At 49.2% G+C, this 16,969-nt stretch overlaps 1 protein-coding gene across 2 annotated transcripts in view; it reads left to right on the top strand.

The window, feature by feature from the left end:
• The window catches only part of CRB3 (crumbs cell polarity complex component 3), a 43,830-nt gene extending 28,748 nt beyond the window's left edge, over positions 1 to 15,082 (top strand). For both annotated transcript variants that reach the window (XM_063930168.1, XM_063930167.1), the window contains exons 3-4: positions 13,786 to 13,829; positions 14,174 to 15,082. In XM_063930168.1, coding sequence (XP_063786238.1) covers positions 13,786 to 13,829; positions 14,174 to 14,377 — 248 coding nt within the window. In that variant the 3' untranslated portion in view covers positions 14,378 to 15,082. The remainder of the gene's footprint in view (positions 1 to 13,785; positions 13,830 to 14,173) is intronic.
• Positions 15,083 to 16,969: the final 1,887 nt, after the last annotated feature.

The following is a 16,969-nucleotide window of genomic DNA, read 5'->3' as shown; positions in this document are numbered from 1 at the left end:
TTACATTTGTTTTCAGCATGTTGCTGTAAATGGTTCATGCCTGTTGGTGTGTGTTATGTTGAATGCCATGTTGTGCGGCATGGTTGAGGTGTGAGCTGGTATGATTCTCACCGTTGGTATAAATGTAAATCCTTTCCTCGAAATGTCCGTCTCCCTGGGCACAGTTCCTATAACTGAGGTCTGGAGGAGGGGCATAGAGGGAGGAGCCAGTTCACACCCTTGAAAAGTCTTAAAGTGCCCATGGCTCCTGCGGAACAGTCTATACCCCATGGTCATGAAATGGACCCCAGCATCCTCTACGGACTAGGAGAAAAGGATTTACTGGTAGGTATTAAAATCCTGTTTTTTTTGGGGGGGTTTTTTGCTCACAAGTTGAGCAGTGTTTTACCCACTATAATACCCGGATGTATAAGCAACCATTCTCTCATAAGAGAGGGATAGATGGCAGAAACATGCACAGACACAACAGGGGGATAGTAAGAAGTGGGGGCACAAGAAATGAGTAAGCTAGAGGGACACGCAAAGTAAGGGAACAGAGACGCACATGGGGGGAGGTGGAGGTACGTACACATGGGAGAGGCGATGCACGCAGACGGCAATAGAGGCACACATACAAAATATAGTAGATAAGCATATTCAAAGTGGGGGACAGTGAGGCACACATACATAGTGTGGGGCAGAGGATCACCTGGTGAGTTGGTTACAGAAAAATGTACACATACAGATTGTGAGACAGAGAGATGGGGAAACGACAAGATGAAAAAAAAACAATACACTTGGGTGGGCTGCAGTGAAACTCAATTTCTGAAAAAATTGTGAGTTGAACATGGAGTAGGAATGGCCATCAACCACTGATGTCCAGCATCCATCAATAGTTTGGCTCCGATGGTCGATGGTTTTGCATTTGTAGGCAGCGATATAATAGTTATCCGCCATTAATGGCATAGTGCTCCGCAATGTGTGTTTGTTTTTTCTTTTTTGCTTTGTTTTTCCCACCAGCGCTGAGCCCCCCCCCCCCCCCAATGTGCACCCTGCTTATCCCTGCCCTCTTTTCTGATTGGCCTGCTAAGTCCTGCCTCCCAGACAGTGAGGGCCTGTGCAGTGCGATAGTGTAAACCATCAATGGAAGACTGCTTGATGGCCATCTCTAAATTGAAGTCAGGGGTCGGCAAGGGAAGCTACTTACATTGCATACTGCTGAAACCGTGCAGTTGAGCCCCTACAGAGGGCGGCCACATGATGCATGTGTGGGGACCAGTTACCTATTGGGAAGACTCCTGGTAAGACCTTTGGAATCTTGTTTGTAGGTTTCGGCATGGATACCTGATGCACTCTACCTGTATAATGAGTCTGTGAACCTGTACATTGCTACTATAAAAGTTTCTCTATCGTCCTAGTGGATGCTGGGGTTCCTGAAAGGACCATGGGGAATAGCGGCTCCGCAGGAGACAGGGCACAAAAGTAAAGCTTTCCGATCAGGTGGTGTGCACTGGCTCCTCCCCCTATGACCCTCCTCCAAGCCAGTTAGATTTTTGTGCCCGGCCGAGAAGGGTGCAATCTAGGTGGCTCTCCTAAAGAGCTGCTTAGAGAAAGTTTAGCTTAGGTTTTTTATTTTACAGTGAGTCCTGCTGGCAACAGGATCACTGCAACGAGGGACTTAGGGGAGAAGAAGTGAACTCACCTGCGTGCAGGATGGATTGGCTTCTTGGCTACTGGACATCAGCTCCAGAGGGACGATCACAGGTACAGCCTGGATGGTCACCGGAGCCTCGCCGCCGGCCCCCTTGCAGATGCTGAAACATGAAGAGGTCCAGAATCGGCGGCAGAAGACTCCTCAGTCTTCTAAAGGTAGCGCACAGCACTGCAGCTGTGCGCCATTTTCCTCTCAGCACACTTCACACGGCAGTCACTGAGGGTGCAGGGCGCTGGGAGGGGAGCGCCCTGGGAGGCAAATGAAAACCTATTTGGCTAAAAACTACCTCACATATAGCCTCCGGGGCTATATGGAGATATTTAACCCCTGCCAGAATACACTAAAGAGCGGGAGACGAGCCCGCCGGAAAAGGGGCGGGGCCTATCTCCTCAGCACACAGCGCCATTTTCCTTACACAGCTCCGCTGGTCAGGACGGCTCCCAGGTCTCTCCCCTGCACTGCACTACAGAAACAGGGTAAAACAAGAGAGGGGGGGCAAAATAGTGGCAAAAATTATATTATAAAAGCAGCTATACAGGGAGCACTTATTATAAGGCTATCCCTGTCATATATAGCGCTTTTGGTGTGTGCTGGCAAACTCTCCCTCTGTCTCCCCAAAGGGCTAGTGGGGTCCTGTCTTCGTTAAGAGCATTCCCTGTGTGTCTGCTGTGTGTCAGTACGTGTGTGTCGACATGTATGAGGACGATATTGGTGTGGAGGCGGAGCAATTGCCAAATATGGGGATGTCACCTCCTAGGGGGTCGACACCAGAATGGATGCCTTTATTTATGGAATTACGGGATAGTGTCAACACGCTAAAGCAGTCGTTTGTCGACATGAGACGGCCGGACAATCAGTTAGTGCCTGTCCAGGCGCCTCAAACACCGTCAGGGGCTGTAAAACGCCCTTTGCCTCAGTCGGTCGACACAGACCCAGACACAGGCACTGATTCCAGTGGCGACGGTGACGAATCAACCGTATTTTCCAGTAGGGCCACACGTTATATGATTTTGGCAATGAAGGAGGCGTTACATTTAGCTGATACTACTGGTACCACTAAACAGGGTATTATGTGGGGTGTGAAAAAACTACCTATAGTTTTTCCTGAATCAGAAGAACTAAATGATGTATGTGATGAAGCGTGGGTTGCCCCCGATAAAAAGATGCTAATTTCAAAGAAGTTATTAGCTTTATACCCTTTCCCGTCAGAGGTTAGGGCGCGCTGGGAAACACCTCCTAGGGTGGATAAGGCGCTCACACGCTTATCTAAACAAGTGGCGTTACCCTCTCCTGAGACGGCCGCACTTAAAGATCCAACAGATAGGAGGATGGAAAATATCCAAAAAAGTATATACACACATACAGGTGTTATACTACGACCAGCTATAGCGTCAGCCTGGATGTGCAGTGCTGGAGTAGTTTGGTCAGAGTCCCTGATTGAAAATATTGATACCCTGGATAGGGACAATGTTTTACTGTCTTTAGAGCAAATAAAGGATGCATTTCTTTATATGCGTGATGCACAGAGGGATATCTGCACACTGGCATCACGGGTAAATGCTATGTCCATTTCGGCCAGAAGAAGTTTATGGACGCGACAGTGGTCAGGCGATGCGGACTCAAAACGGCATATGGAAGTTTTGCCGTATAAAGGGGAGGAGTTATTTGGAGTCGGTCTATCAGATTTGGTGGCCACGGCTACAGCCGGGAAATCCACCTTTTTACCTCAAGCTACTCCCCAACAGAAAAAGACACCGACTTTTCAACCGCAGTCCTTTCGTTCCTTTAAAAACAAGAAAGCAAAGGGATATTCATATCTGCCACGAGGCAGAGGAAGGGGGAAGAGACACCAACAGGCAGCTCCTTCCCAGGAACAGAAGCCCTCCCCCGCTTCTACAAAAGCCTCAGCATGACGCTGGGGCTTCTCAAGCGGACTCGGGGGCGGTGGGCGGTCGTCTCAAGCATTTCAGCGCGCAGTGGGCTCACTCGCAGGTAGATCCCTGGATCCTGCAGATAATATCTCAGGGGTACAGGTTGGAACTAGAGACAGATCCGCCTCGCCGTTTCCTGAAGTCTGCTTTACCAACGTCCCCCTCCGAAAGGGAGACGGTTTTGGAAGCCATTCACAAGCTGTACTCTCAGCAGGTGATAGTCAAGGTACCTCTTCTACAACAGGGAAAGGGGTATTATTCCACTCTATTTCTGGTACCGAAGCCGGACGGCTCGGTAAGACCTATTCTAAATCTGAAGTCCTTGAACCTGTACATAAAGAAGTTCAAGTTCTAAATGGAGTCACTCAGAGCAGTGATAGCGAACCTGGAAGAAGGGGACTTTATGGTGTCCTTGGACATCAAGGATGCGTACCTCCACGTTCCAATTTACCCCTCACACCAGGGGTACCTCAGGTTCGTTGTACAAAACTGTCACTATCAGTTTCAGACGCTGCCGTTCGGATTGTCCACGGCACCTCGGGTCTTTACAAAGGTAATGGCCGAGATGATGATTCTTCTTCGAAGAAAAGGCGTATTAATTATCCCATACTTGGACGATCTCCTAATAAGGGCAAGGTCCAGAGAACAGCTAGAGAGGGGATTAGCACTGTCTCAAGAAGTGCTAAAACAACACGGCTGGATTCTGAATATTCCAAAATCCCAGTTAATGCCGACAACTCGTCTGCTGTTCCTAGGGATGATTCTGGACACGGTTCAGAAAAAGGTTTTTCTCCCGGAGGAAAAAGCCAAGGAGTTGTCCGAGCTTGTCAGGAACCTCCTAAAACCAGGAAAGGTGTCTGTACATCAATGCACAAGAGTCCTGGGAAAAATGGTGGCTTCTTACGAAGCAATTCCATTCGGCAGATTCCATGCACGAATTTTCCAGAGGGATCTGTTAGACAAATGGTCAGGGTCGCATCTTCAGATGCACCAGCGGATAACCCTGTCTCCAAGGACAAGGGTATCTCTTCTGTGGTGGTTGCAGAGTGCTCATCTATTGGAGGGCCGCAGATTCGGCATACAGGATTGGATCCTGGTGACCACGGACGCCAGCCTGAGAGGCTGGGGAGCAGTCACACAAGGAAGAAACTTCCAGGGAGTGTGGACGAGCCTGGAAACGTCTCTTCACATAAACATTCTGGAACTAAGAGCAATCTACAATGCTCTAAGCCAGGCAGAACCTCTGCTTCAAGGAAAACCGGTGTTGATCCAGTCGGACAACATCACGGCAGTCGCCCATGTGAACAGACAGGGCGGCACAAGAAGCAGGAGTGCAATGGCAGAAGCTGCAAGGATTCTTCGCTGGGCAGAGAATCATGTGATAGCACTGTCAGCAGTGTTCATCCCGGGAGTGGACAACTGGGAAGCAGACTTCCTCAGCAGACACGACCTTCACCCGGGAGAGTGGGGACTTCATCCGGAAGTCTTCCACATGCTGGTAACCCGTTGGGAAAGACCAATGGTGGACATGATGGCGTCTCGCCTCAACAAAAAACTGGACAGGTATTGCGCCAGGTCAAGAGATCCGCAGGCAATAGCTGTGGACGCGCTGGTAACGCCTTGGGTGTACCAGTCGGTGTATGTGTTTCCTCCTCTGCCTCTCATACCAAAAGTATTGAGAATTATATGGCAAAGAGGCGTAAGAACGATACTAGTGGTTCCGGATTGGCCAAGAAGGACTTGGTACCCGGAACTTCAAGAGATGATCACGGAAGATCCGTGGCCTCTACCTCTAAGGAGGGACTTGCTTCAGCAGGGTCCCTGTCTGTTTCAAGACTTACCGCGGCTGCGTTTGACGGCATGGCGGTTGAACGCCGGATCCTAAAGGAAAAAGGCATGCCGGAAGAAGTCATTCCTACTTTGATTAAAGCAAGGAAGGAAGTAACCGTGCAACACTATCACCGCATTTGGCGAAGATATGTTGCGTGGTGCGAGGATCGGAGTGCTCCGACGGAGGAATTTCAACTGGGTCGATTCCTACATTTCCTGCAATCAGGATTGTCTATGGGTCTCAAATTGGGATCTATTAAGGTTCAAATTTCGGCCCTGTCGATTTTCTTTCAAAAAGAATTGGCTTCAGTTCCTGAAGTCCAGACTTTTGTTAAGGGAGTGCTGCATATACAGCCTCCTGTGGTGCCTCCAGTGGCACCGTGGGATCTCAATGTGGTTTTGGAATTTCTAAAATCTCATTGGTTTGAACCACTAAAAAAGGTGGATTTAAAATATCTCACATGGAAAGTGACCATGTTACTAGCCCTGGCTTCGGCCAGGAGAGTGTCAGAACTGGCAGCTTTATCTTACAAAAGCCCATATCTGATTTTCCATTCGGACAGGGCAGAACTGCGGACTCGTCCGCATTTTCTCCCTAAGGTGGTGTCAGCATTTCATCTGAACCAGCCTATTGTAGTGCCTGCGGCTACAAGTGACTTGGAGGACTCCAAGTTACTGGACGTTGTCAGAGCATTAAAAATATATATTGCAAGGACAGCTGGAGTCAGAAAATCTGACTCGTTGTTTATATTGTATGCACCCAACAAGATGGGTGCTCCTGCGTCTAAGCAGACGATTGCTCGTTGGATCTGTAGCACAATCCAACTTGCACATTCTGTGGCAGGCCTGCCACAGCCTAAATCTGTAAAGGCCCACTCCACAAGGAAGGTGGGCTCATCTTGGGCGGCTGCCCGAGGGGTCTCGGCATTACAACTTTGCCGAGCAGCTACGTGGTCAGGGGAGAACACGTTTGTAAAATTTTACAAATTTGATACTCTGGCTAAGGAGGACCTGGAGTTCTCTCATTCGGTGCTGCAGAGTCATCCGCACTCTCCCGCCCGTTTGGGAGCTTTGGTATAATCCCCATGGTCCTTTCAGGAACCCCAGCATCCACTAGGACGATAGAGAAAATAAGAATTTACTTACCGATAATTCTATTTCTCGGAGTCCGTAGTGGATGCTGGGCGCCCATCCCAAGTGCGGATTATCTGCAATAATTGTACATAGTTATTGTTAACTAATTCGGGTTATTGTTAAGAAGCCATCTTTCAGAGGCTCCTCTGTTATCATACTGTTAACTGGTTTTGATCACAAGTTGTACGGTGTGATTGGTGTGGCTGGTATGAGTCTTACCCGGGATTCAAAATTCCTCCCTTATTGTGTACGCTCGTCCGGGCACAGTACCTAACTGGCTTGGAGGAGGGTCATAGGGGGAGGAGCCAGTGCACACCACCTGATCGGAAAGCTTTACTTTTGTGCCCTGTCTCCTGCGGAGCCGCTATTCCCCATGGTCCTTTCAGGAACCCCAGCATCCACTACGGACTCCGAGAAATAGAATTATCGGTAAGTAAATTCTTATTTTTCTCTGACGTCCTAGTGGATGCTGGGACTCCGTCAGGACCATGGGGAATAGCGGCTCCGCAGGAGACAGGGCACAAAATTTAAAAGTTTGACCACTAGGTGGTGTGTACTGGCTCCTCCCCCTATGACCCTCCTCCAAGCCTCAGTTAGGTTTTTGTGCCCGTCCGAGCAGGGTGCAATCTAGGTGGCTCTCATAAAGAGCTGCTTAGAGTAAAAGTTTTGATAGTTTTATTATTTTCAGTGAGTCCTGCTGGCAACAGGCTCACTGCAACGAGGGACCTAGGGGAGAAGAAGTGAACTCACCTGCGTGCAGGATGGATTTGCTTCTTAGGCTACTGGACACTAGCTCCAGAGGGACGATCACAGGTACAGCCTGGATGGGTCACCGGAGCCGCGCCGCCGACCCCCTTGCAGATGCCGAAGTAAGAAGAGGTCCAGAAACCGGCGGCTGAAGGCTTTTCAGTCTTCATGAGGTAGCGCACAGCACTGCAGCTGTGCGCCATTGCGCTCAGGCACACTTCACACCGGCGGTCACTGAGGGTGCAGGGCGCTGGGGGGGGCGCCCTGGGCAGCAATGTTAATACCTTTCTGGCTAAAAAGAATACATCACATATAGTCCATGAGGCTATATGGATGTATTTCACCCCTGCCAGGTCTCAGAAAAACCGGGAGAAGAGCCCGCCGGAATAGGGGGCGGGGCCTATCTCCTCAGCACACAGCGCCATTTTCCTACACAGCTCCGCTGCTAGGAAGGCTCCCAGGCTCTCCCCTGCACTGCACTACAGAAACAGGGTAAAAAACAGAGAGGGGGGGCATTTTTTGGCGATATTATATATATATTTAAGCAGCTATAAGGAAACAACACTTATATAAGGTTGTTCCTATATAATTATAGCGCTTTGGTGTGTGCTGGCAAACTCTCCCTCTGTCTCCCCAAAGGGCTAGTGGGGTCCTGTCTTCTATCAGAGCATTCCCTGTGTGTCTGGTGTGTGTCGACATGTATGAGGACGATGTTGGTGTGGAGGCGGAGCAATTGCCGGTAATGGTGATGTCACCCCCTAGGGCAGGCTTTCCCAACCGCGGTCCTCAAGGCACACCAACAGTGCAGGTTTTAGTGATATCCAGGCTGCAGCACAGATGGTTAAATCAAAGTAACTGAGCTACTAATTAAGTCACCTGTGCTGTAGCCTGGATATCACTAAAACCTGCACTGTTGGTGTGCCTTGAGGACCGCGGTTGGGAAAGCCTGCCCTAGGGAGTCGACACCGGAATGGATGGCTTTGTTTATGGAATTACGTGATAATGTCAGCACGCTGCAAAAGTCGGTTGACGACATGAGACGACCGGCAAACCAGTTAGTACCTGTACAGGCGTCTCAAACACCGTCAGGGGCTGTAAAACGCCCTTTGCCTCAGTCGGTCGACACAGACCCAGACACGGACACCGAATCTAGTGTCGACGGTGAAGAAACGAACGTATTTTCCAGTAGGGCCACACGTTATATGATCACGGCAATGAAGGAGGCTTTGCATATCTCTGACACTGCAAGTACCACAAAAAGGGGTATTATGTGGGGTCTGAAAAAACTACCTGTAGTTTTTCCTGAATCAGAGGAATTGAATGACGTGTGTGATGAAGCGTGGGTTACCCCTGATAAAAAACTGCTTATTTCAAAGAAGTTATTGGCGTTATACCCTTTCCCGCCAGAGGTTAGGGCGCGCTGGGAAACACCCCCTAGGGTGGACAAGGCGCTCACACGTTTATCCAAACAAGTGGCGTTACCGTCTCCTGATACGGCTGCCCTCAAGGATCCAGCTGATAGGAGGCTGGAAAATACTCTAAAAAGTATATACACACATACTGGTGTTATACTGCGACCAGCAATCGCCTCAGCCTGGATATGCAGTGCTGGGGTGGCTTGGTCGGATTCCCTGACTGAAAATATTGATACCCTGGATAGGGACAGTATTTTATTGACTATAGAGCAATTAAAGGATGCATTCCTTTATATGCGAGATGCACAGAGGGATATCTGCACTCTGGCATCAAGAGTAAGTGCGATGTCCATATCTGCCAGAAGAAGTCTATGGACACAACAGTGGTCAGGCGATGCGGATTCCAAACGGCATATGGAAGTATTGCCGTATAAAGGGGAGGAATTATTTGGGGTCGGTCTATCGGATTTGGTAGCCACGGCAACAGCCGGGAAGTCCACCTTTTTACCTCAAGTCCCCTCCCAGCAGAAAAAGACGCAGTCTTTTCAGCCGCAGTCCTTTCGTTCCTATAAGAACAAGCGAGCAAAAGGACATTCATATTTGCCCCGAGGCAAAGGAAAGGGTAAGAGACTGCAGCAAGCAGCCCCTTCCCAGGAGCAGAAGTCCTCGCCGGCTTCTGCAAAGGCCTCAGCATGACGCTGGGACCTTACAAGCGGACTCAGGGGCGGTGGGGGGTCGCCTCAAGAATTTCAGCGCACAGTGGGCTCACTCGCAGGTGGACCCCTGGATCCTGCAGGTAGTATCTCAGGGTTACAGGTTGGAATTCGAGAAGTCTCCCCCTCGCCGGTTCCTAAAATCTGCTTTGCCAACGTCTCCCTCAGACAGGGCGACGGTATTGGAAGCCATTCACAAGCTGTATTCTCAGCAGGTGATAATCAAGGTACCCCTTCTACAACAGGGAAAGGGGTATTACTCCACGCTATTTATGGTACCGAAGCCGGACGGCTCGGTAAGACCTATTCTAAATCTGAAATCTCTGAACCTGTACATACAAAAATTCAAGTTCAAGATGGAATCACTCAGAGCAGTGATAGCGAATCTGGAAGAACGGGATTTTATGGTGTCCTTGGACATCAAGGATGCTTACCTTCATGTCCCAATTTGCCCTTCACACCAAGGGTACCTCAGGTTCGTGGTACAAAACTGTCATTATCAGTTTCAGACGCTGCCGTTTGGATTGTCCATGGCACCCAGGGTCTTTACCAAGGTAATGGCCGAAATGATGATCCTTCTTCGAAGAGAAGGCGTATTAATTATCCCTTACTTGGACGATCTCCTGATAAGGGCAAGATCCAGAGAACAGCTGGAGGTCGGAGTAGCACTAACTCAAGTAGTGCTCCAACAGCACGGGTGGATTCTGAATTTTCCAAAATCCCAACTGATCCCGACGACACGTCTGCTGTTCCTAGGGATGATTCTGGACACTGTTCAGAAAAAGGTATTTCTTCCGGAGGAGAAAGCCAGGGAGTTATCCGAACTCGTCAGGAACCTCCTAAAACCAGGGACAGTGTCTGTGCATCAATGCACAAGAGTCCTGGGAAAAATGGTGGCTTCTTACGAAGCGATTCCATTCGGCAGATTCCATGCACGAATTTTTCAGTGGGATCTGCTAGACAAATGGTCCGGATCGCATCTGCAGATGCATCAGCGGATAAAATTGTCGACAAGGACAAGGGTCTCTCTGCTATGGTGGTTGCAGAGTGCTCATCTGTTAGAGGGCCGCAGATTCGGCATACAGAACTGGGTCCTAGTGACCACGGATGCCAGCCTGAGAGGCTGGGGAGCGGTCACACAAGGAAGAAACTTCCAGGGCGTGTGGTCAAGCCTGGAAACGTCTCTTCACATAAATATACTGGAACTAAGAGCAATCTACAATGCTCTAAGCCTGGCAAAACCTCTGCTTCAGGGTCAGCCGGTGTTGATCCAGTCGGACAACATCATGGCAGTCGCCCACGTAAACAGACAGGGCGGCACAAGAAGCAGGAGGGCAATGGCAGAAGCTGCAAGGATTCTTCGCTGGGCGGAAAATCATGTGATAGCACTGTCAGCAGTGTTCACCACATGATTGTAGTCCATTGGGAAAGACCAATGGTGGACATGATGGCGTCCCGCCTCAACAAAAAACTGGACAGGTATTGCGCCAGGTCAAGAGACCCTCAGGCAATAGCTGTGGACGCTCTGGTAACACCATGGGTGTACCAGTCAGTGTATGTGTTCCCTCCTCTGCCTCTCATACCCAAGGTACTGAGAATTATACGGCAAAGGGGAGTAAGAACGATACTAGTGGCTCCGGACTGGCCAAGAAGGACTTGGTACCCGGAACTTCAGGAGATGCTCACGGAAGATCCGTGGCCTCTACCTCTAAGAAGGGATCTGCTTCAGCAGAGACCGTGTCTATTCCAAGACTTACCGCGGCTGCGTTTGTCGGCATGGCGGTTGAACGCCGGATCCTAAGGGAAAAAGGCATTCCGGAAGAGGTCATCCCTACCCTGGTCAAAGCCAGGAAGGAGGTGACTGCACAACATTATCACCGCATTTGGAGAAAATATGTTGCATGGTGTGAGGCCAGGAAGGCCTCGACAGAGGAATTTCAACTGGGTCGATTCCTACATTTCCTGCAAACAGGATTATCTATGGGCCTCAAATTAGGGTCCATTAAGGTTCAAATTTCGGCCCTGTCGATTTTCTTCCAGAAAGAATTGGCTTCAGTTCCTGAAGTCCAGACTTTTGTAAAAGGAGTACTACATATACAGCCCCCGGTTGTGCCCCCAGTGGCACCGTGGGATCTCAATGTAGTTTTGGATTTTCTCAAATCCCATTGGTTTGAGCCACTGAAATCGGTAGATTTGAAATATCTTACATGGAAAGTAACCATGCTACTGGCCCTGGCTTCAGCCAGGAGAGTGTCGGAATTGGCGGCTTTATCGTATAAAAGCCCATATCTGATTTTCCATTCGGACAGGGCAGAATTGAGGACACGTCCTCATTTTCTGCCTAAGGTGGTATCAGCGTTTAACCTGAACCAGCCTATTGTGGTGCCTGCGGCTACTAGCGATTTGGAGGATTCCAAGTTGCTGGACGTTGTCAGAGCATTGAAAATATATATTTCAAGGACGGCTGGAGTCAGAAAATCTGACTCGCTGTTTATACTGTATGCACCCAACAAGCTGGGTGCTCCTGCTTCTAAGCAGACGATTGCTCGTTGGATTTGTAGCACAATTCAACTGGCACATTCTGTGGCAGGCCTGCCACAGCCTAAATCTGTCAATGCCCACTCCACAAGGAAGGTGGGCTCATCTTGGGCGGCTGCCCGAGGGGTCTCGGCATTACAACTCTGCCGAGCAGCTACGTGGTCAGGGGAGAACACGTTTGTAAAATTCTACAAATTTGATACCCTGGCTAAGGAGGACCTGGAGTTCTCTCATTCGGTGCTGCAGAGTCATCCGCACTCTCCCGCCCGTTTGGGATCTTTGGTATAATCCCCATGGTCCTGACGGAGTCCCCAGCATCCACTAGGACGTCGGAGAAAATAAGAATTTACTCACCGGTAATTCTATTTCTCGTAGTCCGTAGTGGATGCTGGGCGCCCATCCCAAGTGCGGATTGTCTGCAATACTTGTACATAGTTATTGTTACAAAAAAATCGGGTTGTTTATTGTTGTGAGCCATCTTTTCAGAGGCTCCTACGTTATCATACTGTTAACTGGGTTCAGATCACAAGTTGTACGGTGTGATTGGTGTGGCTGGTATGAGTCTTACCCGGGATTCAAAATCCTTCCTTATTGTGTACGCTCGTCCGGGCACAGTATCCTAACTGAGGCTTGGAGGAGGGTCATAGGGGGAGGAGCCAGTACACACCACCTAGTGGTCAAACTTTTAAATTTTGTGCCCTGTCTCCTGCGGAGCCGCTATTCCCCATGGTCCTGACGGAGTGCCCAGCATCCACTACTGACTACGAGAAATAGAATTACCGGTGAGTAAATTCTTATTACTTTGTAATTTGTAGTGCAGCCCCGCTGTATAGAGAGGTACAGATGTGTCTTCATAGTCCTATCCTGTTTGCGCCATATGGCACTAGACGCCTGGTGTGTTTCCTGCACATTTCCTTCAGTTTTTTGTTACTTTTTCCTCCATTGTGCTTCTCGGCTCGCTTACAGTGTACTAAGTGCTTATTGAAGCGATTCAATTCGGCGCGGAATGAATAGCATCGGGAAGGAGGTCCCAGTAGCTATTCAATTGACTAGCACTGTTATGCCCAGCTAGAGGATTTCTACTCGCACCCCTCCTGAGGTGTGAGCAGAAATCCGACTGTACTAGTGCCCCAATGCTGATTTCCGCCTCAAGTGCGAAAACAGCATCGCGGCTGGCACTTTAAGTCTGAGGATTCCGGTTACCACAACTAAACACCAGGCTTAAGGCACGGTGACCGGCATCTCCCGTCTAAATGCAGTGGGGACAATTGAATAGCTCCGGGACCTCCTTCCCTGGCACTAATCGTATCACACTGAATTGAATTGCCTTCCTATGATTACAGTTTGGTGCAGCTAAGTCTCAAACTCTGTGGTATGCAAAATGGGGCTGTTTGGTACAATTTGAGGATAGGTGTATGATGAGTCATCTGTACACTACAGTCTGCTGCATCAGTGTAATAGGAGTAGATGACACTACTCTGGCCCCTCCCACTCCTCCCTCTCAGAAAATGTAACTGGCTACATGTTGTCCTCCCCAGGCTCACTTCTAACCTGAGGACTTCCTAGTCCTGCGTAGGCGTAAAAGATAAAGACCTATGAATAAGGTGTTATTTCCCTGGTCAGTCGTTTCTCCTTGTGTGTCCATCTCCAGCTTCAGACCTTTATGTACAGCCCTCCTCCCAGTTGTCTTTTGGTCCTATTTAATCTTCTCTGATACTCTGATAAATGTTTTGCATACTATAATGTACAGTCTTACTGACACACAGCTGTTTTTTTCTGTGCAGCATCAAATGACACGAGCACCACAGAAGCGCCACGAGGATTGTCGGTGAGTGTTGTGGGGCTTGCGTTTGGAGTCGGGGAGCAGCAATAAGGTCTCGGGTGACTTATTAAAATTATTGCTCAGGGTGTTATTATCAGAGAAGTTGAAAACACAGAAGGAGTAAGAGATCTGGGTATGTGTATGACTTATGGGAGTATAGTAATGGGAAAGTGTGTTGCAATAGTCCAGGGGGGAAATTCATAAAGCGCTACGGTCACTTACACGCAGCGGTGATCTGCTGTAGAGCAAAATGTGACCGGTGTGCCATGTATAATGTTTTTTAAATGTTTTTGACACTGATATATATCGCAGAACTGAACTTATACTTATTGTCTTTCTTACTCTCGCAGGAGTCTGAGCGACTGGCAGCGATAATCGTCCCGTCTATTGTGGGCGGCCTCATCTTAATCGGCATCCTCGCTTTCATAATCGTCAAAGTGAAAGAGAAGCGTCAGACGGAGGGGACTTACCGGCCCAGCAGTGAAGAGCAGGCAGGATCCAGGACAGAACCCAATGCGGCCTTAAAACTTCCCCCTGAGGAAAGGCTGATCTAATCGTGGGCCTTTGCTGGTGGCAGCAGGAGTAGGTGACCAATCCTCAGACTCCCCAATTCTGTACAATGACTCTGCTGAGGCCAGTTTCAACTCAAGAGCAAGGAGATGACCAAACACCAGAGACAAACCTGAGATGATGTTTACTGCTCTGTAGCTGGAGAAGTCTTCTTTCTCTTAGTCTTGATGAATCCATCAGCAAGACCTGCCCAAGAATGATGGCAAGGACAGTTGTGACGTAACTCAGCCCATCTAATCTTTAGCCAGACTTGCGGTCACGCCATTCGATGGAGGAGAATAGCGTATCGCCACTGAAGTCGTCCAATTTCATGGGCACAACTACTGATTTAAAGGTTACTGGCTTCCTAGCACCACACAGCTGTCACACATGGACTCAATGAGAAGAAAGATGGTGTAGCAGCCTCCATTTCTCATTAAGCAGTATTAGATGCGGAGGGAAACCTAAGAGGTGGGGAGTTGCATCTTATAAGGGGTCAGTGCCATGACGGCTCCTTATTCGAGCAGGGTAATACGTACTACTGAGCGACTGCTGGGACAACCCGTCACAAAATAGGGTTTAGAACCGTCCCCAAAATGTTCACATGAGGTTTTTAAGGTTTCATTATGTTTTTAGTGATATTACAATTGTAGATAGCAGAATTATTTCTCTATCGTCCTAGTGGATGCTGGGGTTCCTGAAAGGACCATGGGGAATAGCGGCTCCGCAGGAGACAGGGCACAAAAAGTAAAGCTTTTCCAGATCAGGTGGTGTGCACTGGCTCCTCCCCCTATGACCCTCCTCCAGACTCCAGTTAGATTTTTGTGCCCGGCCGAGAAGGGTGCAATCTAGGTGGCTCTCCTAAAGAGCTGCTTAGAAAAAGTTTAGCTTAGGTTGTTTATTTTACAGTGAGTCCTGCTGGCAACAGGATCACTGCAACGAGGGACTGAGGGGAGAAGAAGTGAACTCACCTGCGTGCAGGATGGATTGGCTTCTTGGCTACTGGACATCAGCTCCAGAGGGACGATCACAGGTACAGCCTGGATGGTCACCGGAGCCGCGCCGCCGGCCCCCTTGCAGATGCTGAAGTCAGAAGAGGTCCAGAATCGGCGGCTGAAGACTCCTGCAGTCTTCTAAAGGTAGCGCACAGCACTGCAGCTGTGCGCCATTTTCCTCTCAGCACACTTCACACGCAGTCACTGAGGGTGCAGGGCGCTGGGGGGGGGCGCCCTGGGAGGCAAATGTAACCTATATAAAGGCTAAAAATACCTCACATATAGCCCCCAGAGGCTATATGGAGATATTTTACCCCTGCCTGGATTCACTAAATAGCGGGAGACGAGCCCGCCGGAAAAGGGGCGGGGCCTATCTCCTCAGCACACGGCGCCATTTCCTCTCACAGCTCCGCTGGTCAGGACGGCTCCCAGGTCTCTCCCCTGCACTGCACTACAGAAACAGGGTAAAACAGAGAGGGGGGGCAAATTTATGGCGATATTTTGATATATATAAAGCGGCTATAAGGGAGCACTTATTATAAGGCTATCCCTGTTATATATAGCGCTTTTGGTGTGTGCTGGCAAACTCTCCCTCTGTCTCCCCAAAGGGCTAGTGGGTCCTGTCTTCGTTAGGAGCATTCCCTGTGTGTCTGCTGTGTGTCGGTACGTGTGTGTCGACATGTATGAGGACGATATTGGTGTGGAGGCGGAGCAATTGCCAAATATGAGGATGTCACCCCCTAGGGAGTCGACACCAGAATGGATGCCTTTATTTATGGAACTACGGGATAGTGTCAACACACTAAAGCAGTCGTTTGACGACATGAGACGGCCGGACAATCAATTAGTGCCTGTCCAGGCGACTCAAACACCGTCAGGGGCTGTGAAACGCCCTTTGCCTCAGTCGGTCGACACAGACCCAGACACAGGCACTGACTCCAGTGGTGACGGTGACGAATCAACCGTATTTTCCAGTAGGGCCACACGTTATATGATTTTGGCAATGAAGGAGGCGTTACATTTAGCTGATACTACAGGTACCACTAAACAGGGTATTATGTGGGGTGTGAAAAAACTACCTATAGTTTTTCCTGAATCAGAAGAATTAAATGACGTGTGTAATGAAGCGTGGGTTGCCCCTGATAAAAAGCTGATAATTTCAAAGAAATTATTGGCATTATACCCTTTCCCGCCAGAGGTTAGGGAGCGCTGGGAAACACCTCCTAGGGTGGACAAGGCGCTAACACGCTTATCTAAACAAGTGGCGTTACCCTCTCCTGAGACGGCCGCACTTAAAGATCCATCAGATAGGAGGATGGAAAATATCCAAAAAAGTATATACACACATGCAGGTGTTATACTACGACCAGCTATAGCGACTGCCTGGATGTGCAGTGCTGGGGTAGTTTGGTCAGAGTCCCTGATTGAAAATATTGATACCCTGGACAGGGACAATATTTTACTGTCGTTAGAACAAATAAAGGATGCATTTCTTTATATGCGTGATGCACAGAGGGATATCTGCACACTGGCATCACGGGTAAGTGCTATGTCCATTTCGGCCAGAAGAGCTTTATGGACGCGACAGTGGACAGGCGATGC

This window comes from Pseudophryne corroboree, chromosome 6, assembly GCF_028390025.1.
Source record: "Pseudophryne corroboree isolate aPseCor3 chromosome 6, aPseCor3.hap2, whole genome shotgun sequence".
Classification (NCBI taxonomy): domain Eukaryota; kingdom Metazoa; phylum Chordata; class Amphibia; order Anura; family Myobatrachidae; genus Pseudophryne; species Pseudophryne corroboree.
Note: the sequence above shows the minus strand (reverse complement) of the source record. Positions and strands in the feature narration are given on the sequence as shown.